Source organism: Apis mellifera, linkage group LG4, assembly GCF_003254395.2.
Source record: "Apis mellifera strain DH4 linkage group LG4, Amel_HAv3.1, whole genome shotgun sequence".
NCBI classification, from domain to species: Eukaryota; Metazoa; Arthropoda; class Insecta; order Hymenoptera; family Apidae; genus Apis; species Apis mellifera.
The window spans coordinates 5,256,561-5,271,511 of record NC_037641.1 but is presented as its reverse complement, the minus strand read 5'-3'; the positions used below and the strand labels follow the sequence as shown (position 1 = coordinate 5,271,511).

At 37.6% G+C, this 14,951-nt stretch overlaps 1 protein-coding gene across 43 annotated transcripts in view; it reads left to right on the top strand.

Annotated features, from left to right (window-relative positions):
- Camkii (calcium/calmodulin-dependent protein kinase II) overlaps window positions 1-14,951 on the top strand; it is a 127,907-nt gene that overhangs the window by 99,415 nt on the left and 13,541 nt on the right. For 13 of the 43 annotated variants that reach the window (XM_006560536.3, XM_006560535.3, XM_006560530.3 and 10 more), the window contains 1 exon segment: window positions 2,879-2,935. The exons of 9 other annotated variants lie outside the window; for them this stretch is intronic. In XM_006560536.3, coding sequence (XP_006560599.1) covers window positions 2,879-2,935 — 57 coding nt within the window. 43 annotated transcript variants of the gene reach the window in all.

Here is a 14,951-nt window from a genome sequence, read left to right as displayed (position 1 = left end):
GCTTCGTTTTGAACGATTGAGAGATGCGTTTCTTTTCCTTTTTTTTTCCTTTTCTTTTTTAAGCGATTCTCTTCGACACTTTGATCGAAATAGAAATATATTCGCCTTCCAAAAAGGCGTGTCATGCGCTCTTGTTCGAGAAGCAAGAATAGAGTAAGATGGAAACTTCCTTTATTTTTATTTATTTATTTTTATCGAAACAACTCGATGAACGATATATAACGTGGATAAAATGTTGTCAAGATGCAACAATTGTCTATTATCTACATCTGTCTGTATGTCTGCCCTGCATCCACTTGTATTTTATTATCCACTTCCATACTTCTCTCTATCTTTTGATAGAAATACAGGGTGATCGTTCTTGCGATTATTCTCGTTATCCATGATAAAGATCGATAAAGATACTTTTCATCTCTGTGCTATTATTTTTATTATCGATGGAAAGAAAAGTCAAATCGGTTAAATCCAGAAAAAGAAAATGATTGATCAATTGATAACGAAAATAATCGAGGTGATGCTTCATATGCTTAGTCACCCTGTATGCAACGAAAGAAGAATCGAAAGAAGAATTGTTTCCTAATCCATTGCTGATTTAAGAGTACATATATTAATATTTCAATTGAATTTCTCTTATCCAGGTTTATCGTTCAGATCTTTCCTCTGTCTCTCTCTTTCTCTTTCCCTTTCTCTATTTGTGAAAGTGTGGCTTGTTTGTATTTTTTGGTAGAACTGGCACTCAAGAGTGCTGCAATTATCCTTCTCTAAAGGAGAAGGATCTTCAACGACGTTTTGCACGTTCGTCACACCGAACTGCACCCTCCAGCACTTTACCCGGATTATTTTACAACCTGAATAATTAGCTCGGGGAATAATAATCCTGTTATACTTTATGAAATAATGAATTTGAGAGGAAGTAAGAATCGTTCGAACATTTCAAACATTTCTTGAGAATATTTTTCGCAATTGGAGTCTACTTTCAGAATGACGAGAGTGGATTCTCGATTGGAAAAAAAGAAAATTTAATAATTAAAAAAAATCTCGAATGGAAAACTTTTGAAATTTTGAAGAAAGATACATCTTCTTCTACGTCGATCAATTTTCGTTTGACGTAGAATTACCTCTCAACACCTGTTTCGAACGTTTCAATTTTTCGACAGGAATGATTTTCTGCTCTTTCTTTTTCTCTCTCTCTCTTTCTCTCCCTCTATGAAAACCCTGTTTCTCCCCTTCACACCCCCTAATTCAAAGAGAACCCGAGTCTATGTATGATATACTCGATCGAGAGACCGAAATACGGGGAAGGAAGATAAAATATTCGGTGCTGTTACAACTCTCTACTTCTATTTCTTACTTTTATCTATCTATCTATCTCTATCTACTCTCATCTTCCGTTAATCGACATCTTAGAATTGTAATAAGCTAGAGAGTTTATCATTTATTTATTTATTTATTTTTTTACGTAGCTATCAATATCGATTTTTGTGGACTAGCTGGAACTCTGAGGCATTTGTAATGAAGGGGGGGGGGGAAAAAAAATGGAATAATGCTTGAAAAAGAAAACGCTTCCTTTCTTAAATTTGAATACGCTTACGTTGAATGTTTATCGCTTTGAATGTCGGCTTGATTGATTTATCGACTACAACTGCATCGAGCGCGATAATTATTCGAAAATTTAATTCTTAGAGTATACTGCGTAGTGACTCCTTTCACGCTCGACATTACAATTGTAGTAGTTGAACGAATCGATAAATTGGATACAGCCAGTCGCAAAAAAAAAATATCTTGGTGCAAATAAATCTTACGTATATTTTTTTTCTAATTTAATTCTAATTTCGATTTTAAATTTAACCGCTTAAACCGTGTTACAAAAATTTTTGTAATTGACTGTATACATGTATTTTCATCGTATCGCTATTCATTCACGTAATGTATTTAAAATATTTTAGTCCTAGCGTCAATAGTTTTGTTACGTTTGTAGAGAAGAACGTTAAGGAATAAAATGCGTCATCGTCAAATAAATATTATTCGATTCGAAAAAAAAGGTTTACAAATCATCTTTCTTTAGATTTCTCTCGTGGTTAAAAATTTTCCTCGCGACAAAGATAAAAGAAGGAAGAAAAGGAAAGTCGCGTTCGATGAGAAATCGAGTTATCTACGAAAAAAAAAAGTTAACAGCCACGGAGTCCAGCTACTTTGCATTAATACGCACACGATCAAGATATTTCGAAATCGTGACATTTGGTCTCGAGCCGATTCAGAAAGCAAATAATGAAAAAGTTCTCCAATTTTAAGGAATATAATTCCTTTCGAGGAGAAAAATACCGGATAAAGTTTTCCAGAATATCTTAGACGATTATTCGTTAACGGGGAATCCGTTAATAGCAAACGAGAGGATGCGAGAAAACTTGGGAACCGAGGTTGCAATCGAAATTAATTAATCTCTCGGGGAATAAGGAGTCAACGTTTCGATCTTTGAAAGCGTGGATGATAATTATATAAACGAAATATCAACTTTCGGAATATAATTTGAATAAATTTAACTAATAAATAATAATTAAACGTCCCAAGAAGAGGAATCAAACGAATCTTTTCTTCAAAAGATAAAAATTGTATTCTTTGCTCTCTGATTCGTTCGAATCTAAATATCGCGAGAAATTATAAAGATAATAAAAAAAAGAAGAAGATATCAGCTCAGATATGTTGAATATATAAAAAGCGCGTTGGCTGGTCTCTAAGTCTTTTTGTACAAAAAAGATAAAAGATAAATAAACGAGAAAAGAAACGTGGAATATAAAAGAATATATTTTATATATATATATATATAAAAAAAGATAAAAATTGTCGCATATTCGTGATGTATGTGTGTATTGTTGTACAGAGGATAAGAAGGGCGGCGTCGACCGGAGCAGCACGGTCATTGCCAAAGAACCCGAAGGTAAACCTTGCATATCGAGGGCCGAGAAACGTGTATCACGATTACGCGTTTCGACGCCTCGTCATTCATTGTGTATACATATATATATATATATTACGTACCTCCGTATAGATTTACATATATATATTTATATACGTATATATTTCCACGTGTGTAGATGTCCTCCGGTTCAGACCTTGGCTTCCCCTATTCTTCCAATTGCTGGCTTTATGCCGTTTTCGATCGAAGCTCGTAGCTTGGATTTTAAAAAAAAATCCAAAGCTATGATTTTTCCCTCTCCTCCCCTGAAATCGATTATACATCCAATTATTGGAATCGTTGTTGGAAAAATGATTAGTAACTTTCGAATTAGCAGATTGATTGACAAAATAAATCCAGCACCTCTCGAGGTCCCCTCTCGTTTAATAAAATCTACTTGCATTAAATTTTGAAAAATTAAAAAAAGAAAAAGAAAAATGTCTGGAAGAGGAAGAACGAGAAGAAGAGAATTAATTCTTGTTAATCTTTCCTCTTCTATTTTGCATTCGAGAGGGGAGCACAGAGAGGGAGAGCAGGGGAAGCCAATGCCACTAGGGGCTCAGTGACGAGCTTCGAGCTTTTGCACCCCTGTCTGTTCCAGCTTCCGCTAACTCGTACTTTGGATTTACCGTCTCTCCAGCCTCCTCTCGTTCCACCGCCAACTAATAAGGATTTCGCGTGCGTTGCCTCTCCCCCCACCCCTTTAAAATCGATCCGAAAAATCAATCGGTGAACCCTTGTACGAGCCATCCACGAGGATCGAATCAATCGTCCCTCTCCTTCGTCGTGCACGATCGTGTGAAACGTACGCGTCCTTAATTGTGGTGTTTGATAAAAAAAAAGAATGTATATCGTCGTCACTCGTTTAAAATGGGGGGATTTCACGTGATGATATACGGTGGTTGGAAATTTGTTCAAAGCATGCTGGTATTCGATGGTAAATGGTAAATGGTTTGTGAAATTTGTGAAGTGAAAGGGATTATTGGTATTTGGATATATATTGTTTTTTTTTTTGGAAAAATTGTCTCGATTGGAATAATGTTGAAGAAACGTATCTTGAAGGATAATGCGAGAAGCGTAAATCAATTCTGTTTGTTTCGATTTGATGTAAAGCTATGAATATTTACGATATATCGAGGCCAGATTTAATTACGGTCACACTTATCAACTCCATAGATACGCATAGACGAGATAATTACTAGTAGAGCGTAAGATAATTTTTACTTGCTACGCTGTTATCTTTTAATTAAATTGTTAAAGCAAAGGAAGCAATACCAGAAATTTATCAGAAATATATATATATATATAGAAACTGATATAAATTATTGAATGATATTCACAACGTGTTATGCAGAGAGATAATATATTAGAGAAAATAAGGCAAGTTTGCCAAGAGATAGAAATTTCACAAATCATTAGAAAAATGATTACGCATAATATTATAAAAATTCGTTCACGAAAAATCACACGTGATTCCCAGTTGTTCCTCGAGAACAAAAGAGAAATGAAAGCGCCTTCCCTTTGTTTGTCTGTTTCCATCCATCAATGTGTGTGATCCACACGCTCGAATTTACAAAACGAGAGAGCGTGATTTCTCGACATCAGGAAGAGGCGTAGCGACGAGAAAATTAACGACGTTCGAGGACGTTTGATCAGACATCTAGAGGATCTACTGCTCCCGAGGCGAGTAGAAACAACCTGTTTTACGTCGCGATGTATTTTATGGATTACAACCACTTTTTATCAAGCCACTGTGTATATTGTTTAGACGTACAGTTAGACGTTGTTACGTAGGATTATTGTTCTTGCTGCGCTGTTACGAATATTGTTATGCTGTTTAGGAAATTGAATAATATATATATATATACACACGTGTATACTGTTATCATCGAGCAGCTGGCTGTCTTTCTTTCTTTTTTTTTTGTTTGTTTGTTAAATTTTTATTTATAAAAAATGATACCATACTTGGATCCCCATGGTTTTTTTAATATGCTTGTCGAGATTATCGTTCATGAGCAATATTGGTGAAAGTTTTACTTGATTTGTTGTTCGTTGACCTAATCCAAATCGTATAAATTATCATTCTTGGTATACTTCAACTATTAATCGATTTGGATTAGTTTTTTCTTTATCTGATCAACGACAAGAAGTAAAAATATTCGCATCGTTGCTCAGAATGATAACTTCGACACGATATATTAAAAGAACCACCATTCTTTTTTTTGTAAATAATTATATTTTTTGTTTTTTTTTTAATTCTTCTTTTACTTTTTAAACGATCTATCATTATCACGTAATTAGTTGTTTACGATCACGGATTCGTGATCGAGATTGAAATGTCGTCACGGACGAGGAGGCCTCTTTGACGAGACGTCTGTGGCAGCTTGGCAACCTTGAACGATAAGTAGATCCAGTAAGAGTAAGCTTTAGCAAATTTTAGTGGCCTGTGTTTGATCGAATAGATAGCCTGGATTCTCAGAGTTTTGTTGCTTAATCGTGTTACACGCGTAGCCCAAAGATTCATCGTAGAACACTTCTCTTCTTCGCTATAATTCGCCATTTTGCGGTGATCGGTGGTTCATTTCGAACGAAAATCATCATCGATTAGTCTCTCGAAAATTCGATTCGATATTAATTTTTTGAGATATCAATTGAACCGATTCTTTCTATCTCATCGATTAGTTTCTCTTTTAGAGAGTTCGTTTGGAATGGCTGTATTCTTCTTCCAGCCGGGTTAAGATCGGTTGCGGCTGCTCAAAGTTACTTCGAATAGAAGGAATCATCCGTGTAAAAATCGCGAGTACACGGATATATTGCGCAGCATGAAAACACGTGCCTTTAGAACATTATTAACATTGCGAGTCGGACAACAAGTGTATATATATTTTTGCATCAAATATTTTTAAGTTTATTGTTATTTTTTTTAGCAATGCATATAAAATGCGAGATATTTTGCCAGAAATTTCATAATGTGTTAAACTAATCGTGTTCTTATAGACAGAAAATAAATTGATCGAGCAGTATAGATTAGAGATCATGATTTCGAACAACGTGTACAATTTTTTAGTCCATAAAAATCCATTCGTTTAATTCACACGATTTAAAAAAAATATCTCAAAATAAAACATTGTTTCTATCAATGAGGATATACAATTTAGTCGACGTATTTAAATTTGCTGATAATTAAAGCATCGTGGAATAGCATAGAGCAGATAATTTGTATTTCAAATTATATGTTAATTACATTCATAGTATCACAGAATGTTAATACATATTCGATGAGACATCTTTAGAGAATCTATTCTAAAGATCCAGACAAAATATCAATGTTCTCGTAAACATTCTATCTTTCCTAATTACTTTTTGCCTCTCTTGGAATCGATCCTCCAAAGCTGTGAAATAAGTAATTTCTGTATAGTATAGATATAGCCTGTTCGAAATCAATTGGCGTTCAAAGCAGCGTACCCCCACCCTCGACCACCAGCCTGAGAGATTAGGTGGGGGAAGGTAGCCGCTAGCCACACGGTGACCTTGAGCAGTCAAGATCTCTTAACCTGCGCCTCCTCTCCAACTTAGTTAGCCTCCATTATAAAATGGAGCGTGGAAAATTCCGGGATGGCGACGATTTCACGAAGCGTGAATCTCTCGAGGAAAACTGTGGAACATCTGTCGAGGAAACTCGCCCGAACTCGCGTGGCGCGCTGTCAACGGAAATACCTGGCCGCTTGGCACCGCTTGAAAATAGATTGGCAGCAGTCCGCGTCGGCCATCCTCGAGGCCGGAGCGCAATAAAACCGAGTCGATCTGATCGCGAGATTTTCGCGCGGGACAGAGGGCATTCGAGAACTGTGTTTTCCAGTTTCCTTCAGCTCGAGATCCAAATCACCGATTGAGGACGGTTAAGAAAGGGATAATAAGTGATTGGAAAGTGATAAATGCGTTTCGAAGGGAGGAGCGGTAGGTGAAGTCCTCGAAATGTCGGCCACCGCTGGCTTGCCGAGTTCCTCGAAGCAGCCTGACAATTACGGTGAGCCATATGAACATATTTTACGTGACATTAATTGCGCGCCAGGAGTGACAGATTTTTCGAGTGACGGAATTGATATAAGTTGACTCGATCTGGAATTATTCTTCCAATTTTTTTTTACACAATTTTCATATTTACAAACTAGTGTAAGTAAACGCTTTAAGAAGAAAGAATCGTTTGTAGAAAATCCGATCGTTACGAAACAATCTATACACTTTCGATGAGCTTGCTTTCGAAAATATTGCGAAGGAAAATTCTTCAATTATATTGGAATGGAGCGAGGATCTGTTCGAAATTTCGCAACACTCGCCAGAAAAAGAAACGCTCCCTCTCTCTACTCTGATAAATTCCGCTCCAAAAACAAGCGAACAGCCCCTGGCACGGGGACAAGAACAACTTTGGCCGGGCCAGGAAATCTCGATTTCTCGGATTCGTATCGACATTTTTGCGTAACAACACACTCGAGGATCCCGAGTGGGGCCTGGTTGGATGACTAACGGGCGGCGGCGTCCCACGCGAAACGGACTTCCGCCACGGATCGGGCGGGTCACGATCAGCCGCCTTTCCCAAATCTATTTTCGGCCGCGAAACCGTGTCTATGTCGGGCGAGGATCTGTCATCCGTGGCTGCGCGCTGACTATTCTCGTTCCACTTAGGCAAAGGTCGGTGTTGCCGCCACGTCGACAGAGAGGGAATAATCGCTTGGATACCCGTTCGAAGATGAGGTTGAAGCGAAAAGCGACGGAATTCACCTCGTGCAAACGTATCTTTGCTTCTCTCGCTTTCCCTCCTCTCCTTTTTCTCGTTTTGTTTGGTTGAGAACTATAGATTGGAAGATTATTTTTGCCTTTCTCGGTGAAACCAGGAAGAAGAAAGTGCGTTAAACGAACGAATATTATTAAAAATATCGCAGGATCGATTTAACGAAACTTTTTTCACTCTGGTTCTCACTTGTTCACCGCTTCTTCTACTAACAGGAATGTGTTCACGCTCCTAAACGCGATTAATAACCATTCTTCTCATCAATTCGAATTTGAAAAAAGAAAGAATTCGCTTCAACTCCTGGCGCCGATATTTTTTTTTTTAAATAACTCTAGCTTCTGTGTTGAATCGCATCGAGAATAATTGGAGGAATAATTGTTGGCGAAAGAAATACGATTAACAATCGTCTTTTAATCCAATCACTTGCCAACCCAAATCTAATCTCGATAGACCCAATCGCGACAATTGGTCTAAAGAAACGTGTCATCCCCTTCTTCTTCCTCCCTCCCGCGCGAGAGGGTGTGTTTCTCGCGCGGTGTTGAGTTGTTTTGGACGTTGAGCCTTGGTGTTGATAATGAAAATCCGGAAAGGAAGGTTTTGTTTCTAATCGGTGAAATTCGAACTTCGTTCTTCGACAAAGGCCCCGCCTCCCAGGGCACGCCCCCCAACAGTCCCGCCGCCGCCGTGTCCGCGTTCTCCAGGGTAGTTGGGGCGGCGAGGGAGACGAACAAGCAGAACCAGGTTCAGGGAGCTAACCCCCTTGGATTAGCCGCGGTACTCCTACAGGGAGCGCAAGGTAAATCGGGTGGTGAGAGTCGGGCCGAGAGGGAAGCACGGTAGAAGAATCGATGGAATTTCGGGCTGATTTTGAGTTTCGTTGAAGAATTTTTATTTCTCCAAAGTGACAGGAATGAGAAAGGAGAAAGTGTATATTCATTGTGTATTCAAGTTTGTGAAAATTGGATTTGTTGTGACAGTTAAGAAAAATGCGGTGATAAATCTTTTATTCTCTCTTATCGGATCTGTAATGATCCATGCTTTTTGGTAAATTTTGGATGAGAAGTATTTGTTTTAAAAATATTGAAATTTTGGAATTTTTTCAGTGGTTAAAGGAATATATCTATTCTCACGAAAAATTTTACGAATTCTATAAAATTCGTTCGAGTTACGTGGTTTTGCAGTTGGCCAAGAAGCGCTTAAATTTTAAAACCACTGCAAGATATAAAAATAGAGAGGATTAATATAGCCGCGGTATGCAATATATCCGCGTTCTGTTTAACATTTTACGAGCTGCATAGTCGTCGGAAATATAATTGCTGGCGTCTCCTTTATGGCGCTGACCGGAACAAAATGGCGCGAGATATCAGCCGTTTCTACCGTTCTTCCGACTCTCGGTGGAGCAAAGTTTTTGTCACTTCCGCCTACGCCAGCGTCGATCCTTAATTACCATCATTTCGAAGATAAGGATAAACAAGGATAAATATGAACACGATCGATTTAATCGCAGATCCGTAAATATACATATTTTTTTATATATAATTAAAAACAAACAGAAAAGAGAAATACAACTACGTATTTTTCCAAGGATGAGTTCAATTATACGCACAATTTCAACGAGAGAAATTCAAAGATACGCCTTTTCGATCCTCGAAAATGAAAAAAAAAAATAGGGGATGGAAAGTTTTTCATTTCTACGAAGCCTGTCCATAACAATAACGATACTCGTTTCAACAAAAGATAATAACGTGAACGTTCGAACGAACGAAGGAACTTGATTCGAATCAAGAAGTAAAAAAAAGAAAAAAGGAAAGTCGAAGGAAAATGAAAAGAGATTGAAGATGACGAAAATAATCGTTGTATTCATTATCATCTTTTTATTCATTCTTTTTTTTTTCTCTCGAAGAAACGGGACGAGAAATAATCGAAACCTCTCTCTCTCTCTCTTTCTCTCTCTTTATATATCGACGAATAAAAGTTTCTTTACGATCGGTCCCGGCAGAGACCCGCGAAATTGCAGACTCTGTTTGCGGCTGTTGTCGGAAATTCGCCTACGTGGCGCAGGACACTGAAAGGAAAGGATACTGAAATTCAACCAGACGAGTCCACACCCCCCACCCCGACGAAATCGGTAAGATTTTCTGTCGCGATCCAACCGTGAATCGAGAAAAGAACTCGTCTGAAACGAGGATAAAAATTATCGATGGTTCTTCTTCTTCTTTTTTTTTTCTTTCTTTCTTTTTTGCGATGCTTCGAGGACCGAATGTTGAATTGGAAAAATTCGAAGCGTAATTTTTCTTCTTCTTGACAATTTTCGATTTTAAAGAATCGTTGAATTTTTTTCCTTTTTTTTCTTTTTCTTTGAGGGATGAAGAAAATTTCCATTTCACTATTCGAGATTTGAATCTCCTGGTCCTTTGGGTATCATTACCTAGATAATCTTATCACGAATAACTTATACACGTATAAGTATCGTAAGTTGTGAATCATCGAAAACGAACACACAATTTCCAAGCAGAAACAACAAGAGAGAAGACCGACAGAAATCGGTGAGTCCCTCTTAGAGTCGAAGCATGACTTGGATTTATTTTTTTTCTCTCCCACGATTTTGTTGTTACCTTTTTTTTTTTCGACCACCATGGTCGAAAAATCGCAGGACATTATCACGCTTCGTGGCCTATAGATCTCTCTCTCTCTCTCTCTCTCACGCCCCCCTCGCCCCCCCAAATGCTTGCTCTCCCCGCTACTTCTTGCGTGTTAACATTTCTCCCTCCCCCCTCCCCCTTTTTTGTTTTTGAAATCTCGAACAGAACACACACAGCACCGATTGTCGATATTTTTTATAGCGCACATACATTCACATCTTCCCTCCTTTTCTTTTTTTTTTCTTTTCTTAAAGATCAATCTTGACGAGGATTCATAGGAAACCGCGAGAGAATTATCTATTTTTCTTTCTTTCTTTTTTTTTCTCTCTCATTCGAATCTCGTCACGCTTCACCTAGTATTCTAGTCTGATCTAGATGGATCTAGATCGAACGGATGATGCAGAATGTGATCAACTCGAGAAGCTCGCCCTCGAGCTTGCATTTTTGCTAACTCGATATATATATATATATATTTATACGATTTCTTATTTATCCTCTTCTTCTATTTCTTTCTCTTTCTCATCTTTTTCTTTTTTCGTTCTCCTCTTTTGATACTCCTCTCACGACGCCTCGTTGCACTCTCGTGGAAAACAACTCTTTTTTTTTAAATCGATCCTCGTTGTTCTCTTCGAGAACACAATGATCTATCCAAGATTTTTCTCCTCTCGTTTATCATATCACGAGGGGAAGATCCAAAGACTTAATGAAAAATTAACCAACCTTTCTATCTTTTTCATCAATTCTTGAAATCAATCGTTCATACGATTCCTTTCGAGAAAAAATAATCTAATATTCTTCCACGAATTAAGCTCTTCGGAAAAGTCTCTCTTTCGAAATTATCTTCCTCCTCAATCTTCGTCATTATCGAAAAGATCTAGGATTGTTTCGAAAAAATTGAGCTCGAACAAAAAAAGAAATGCTCGAAGAAATTTCGAGGGACGCGAGAGTGCAACGATCGAACGATGACGATACGGTGAAAATCGGCCAGAAGCGACCGGGAGGAAGCTGTTCGGAGGCTGACAGTAGCTCGTCTTTTGGTTGGTTGGTTGCATGACTAGCTGGCAGCGCAGGAAGCGGTAGCAGCAGCGGTAGCAGCAGCAACAGCCAAAACAGCCAGACTGGCGCGTCACCGTCCTCGCCAGCGGCCATCTACATCGGCAGCAACCACGCGGCGACGCCCACGGCATCGTCGCGACGCTACGACTCCTCGAGCAACGGTCTGTATCCACTTCACACCACTCTGCCTCTCTGGCTTTCTTCTCTGGTTCGATTTAACAACAGGATCGTTGATCTTTTTTTTTTTTTTAATTTTTTGGAAGGTTCTAGAGATTCTAGAAAGTATATATTTTTGAACGAGTATTGTCGCGAAAGTGTCGTTTGAGATTTTATTTATTAATATTCGGCTTGGTCAAATACGAGTATTTGCTTGCGATTGAATAAATACGAATCTCGAATTGTTTTATTTCTACAAACTTTGTTTTAGAATTATATATTGATAGTTTAAGAGAAACAGCTTAAGAAACAATTTATTGACAGGTTAAAATCGAGAGGTTTATGAAAGAGTAAGGATGGCTATTTTGTATTAAGGTTTACAGTTAATTTATACTCTTATTAGTTTATTCCTCGATTCTTTCTCTTTACTGTATTTTTTCCATTTTTTTTTTCTTTTTTGTTTCTCAGTCGATGAAAATGTTTAATGCATCGTTGCTCAAGAATTACATAATCGATAAAACAATAATCTATTTAAAAAAAAATCTTTCGATCTATAATTCATAATCATTTGATCAAATTTCAACATTGATAGAATTGGAATAAATCTAAAATATTATTAGACGAGGGATTGGAAAAATTCGGGGATCGTTTCCTTCGCCGTGCGGATAATGAATTGCAGCAAGATTTGGAAATGGAAATTGGGTGTTTTCCACGGTGGAATTGCAGAGAACGTGTCACGTGGGACGGAACGATCACCGATAATGCGTTTCATTGCGCGGAAACGCGGCTGCCATCCGCGTCGCGAGGCTTGATTGATTCCCGTAATGGGCAAAAGTGCATTTATCGCGATCGTGGCCCGTAAATCAGCTTCCCATTTCGCAAATGGAAGACACTTTTACGTTCGATTGCCGAACGCCTCGCTATCACGATTTTCTCCATCCGAAACCTCGTCGCCATCACCTCGATAATTCTTCTTCGAATTATTCCGTCCTCGCGTTTCAAATTCGAATCTTTTGCTCTTCGATACATTTGGAAATTTTCGGATCGAAATCGTGCCAACAAGTGTCTCAAAAACTGATAATCCAAATTTTGTGATAAACGTAGAAATAGTAGAAAAGTTGGAAAAATAATGATGCATTAAGCTTATATCGAAAAACACGATATTATTTTTCTGCCAAATTCAATGATTCGATGATTTAGGCCAGAGAGGAAAGCGGTCTTACGATCGCCCTTTAATTTTTACGAAAATTTTTTTACGTTCGATGACCCCTCTTCTCCCTGTGTGTGTTTCTCTGCATGTTCCGGTTGCACGCATCGCTGACATGCCGCCTCGAATTCCAATGCATGCCACTTCGAAAATGAATCGGGAGCGAAACCTTCCCCCTCAAAACGAAAAAAAAATACGAAAAAAAAAAAAATAAATAAAAAATATCAGAAGCGGAAATTCGACGCGCGAACAACCCCGGATACGTGCCGCTTGTTCAAAACGAGTCAGAAGATGGTAAGAAGAGTACCAACGCCGGTAAGGCCGCAGAGAAGTCGAAAGTTAAGATTGACGAAGACGCCTGCTCGAAGATTAGACGCTGCTGCTCGTTATCATGAAGTTTTGAGCCTTGCGACGCTGCACAATTTCTCCTCTCTCGAAGTTACCCGTTTCGATTTCTTTTTACCACTCTGGAATCTTCTTATTATTATTCTTGTTTCGTCATCTATTTCGACACACAGAGAAATACTCGTGGAGAAAAGAGTTCAAAAATTCGATTTCGAAGCCTCGAAGCGAGGGAAGGAAAATTTGTTGTGCGCGATCGTTCGAAGTATTATTTTGAACATTTGATTTGTTAAAAAATCTTACTTAAAAGTGTTTTTTGGAAGTTCCAGAGGGTCGTACAGTGTCGCGTGCAGGCTCGCCGCATGTCTCTTGTTTTTATATTTTTTTTTTTGCCTTTTGGAGACTGTCTCTTTTCTTTTTTTTTTTTTGCTTTTTTTTCTTCTTTTAAATACCTTCAGTTTTTGAATGCCTGATTTAATCGTTTGTGATTGAGTCGCAAATTTTGATTTTTTTTTTCCTTGAATATGACTCTGAATTGATCCGTGATGCGACGAAATTGTTATATATATTCCTTCGAAATGAAATTTGTTGTGACGAATGATTATTTAAATGTGGTTTAATTACATTACAAAATGACACGGAAGATCAGAAATTTGTCAAAATTCTAGAAATAAACCCTTGATTTTGTTCGTCGTGTCGCGTAAAATGTCAGTAGTCACGGTTTTAATTTCGGACGGCGAACCGCAAGTAGTAAGTATCGATTTTGATCAGACAAGGAGCACCATCGAACAAGGATACAACGACGTTCAAGGATTGTTCTTCGATATTCTCACCTTCTCAAAATATTTAAAGAAAGAATTATCTTAATCTAAGAAATTTTTACCACGTTTATCTCCATCCACTTTTCGTTCTCAAACGGAAGATTATGAGATGGACTATGCGAAACTCAAAATTGTCTGTTCCCCCAGTTGTTCGTTCTGCATTATGTATCGTAAAAAAGCAAGTTTAGCGTGCAAGCAGACGCTCGTAAAATATCATTTCCACGAAAGAAACAAGTTAAAGTCATTTTCGAAAAGTTTGCAGCAGAAGAATAAGATTAAATTTGCAGGGAAAAAAGAAATAAATAGAAATTCAGAAGAAGAACGAGAAAATCTTCGAAGAAAAAACTTTAAATTGTTAAAAAATAACGAATCAAACGATTGAATAATACGAGATGGAATGTCATAAAATTTTTTTAACGAAATGATATTTTATTACATCTTATAAACGTTGATCAGGGTCTACGCTACAAATCCGCGTGTAATCCGTGTGTAGACGCAAACTGTTAACGTTTCTAATAAACTTGTGAAACCTGACACGTTGTGTTGTATGAGAACGAAACGAATCATCGGACAGGCTTCGTAGTTAATTACATTATTTTAAGCTAAAAATCTAGTTGAAAGAGTGATCTTCTAGAAAGAAATGGTTTCTCACATGTACAGGCATACAATGCCTGTGGCATTTCTTGAAACGAATATGGATAAAAAGGATTCGTAGAATGCGCGAGAATTTATCAAATTGATTTCAGGCTTCTTTATTGAACGCTTCTCGCAATATGTGCATACAATATGTTTTCGTCGTCGTTTTCGACGATACTGTAAAAGCTTTATCTTCGTATATATCTTGGTTCACTCTGTATCGATTCTTTCTTGTATTGATTCATTTTATTTTATTTTATTTTTTTTTTTTTCCTCTTTTTTTCTCTCTCTCTTTATTTTACATTGTACAGGAAAACTCTGATATAGCATATATATATACAGGATGTTA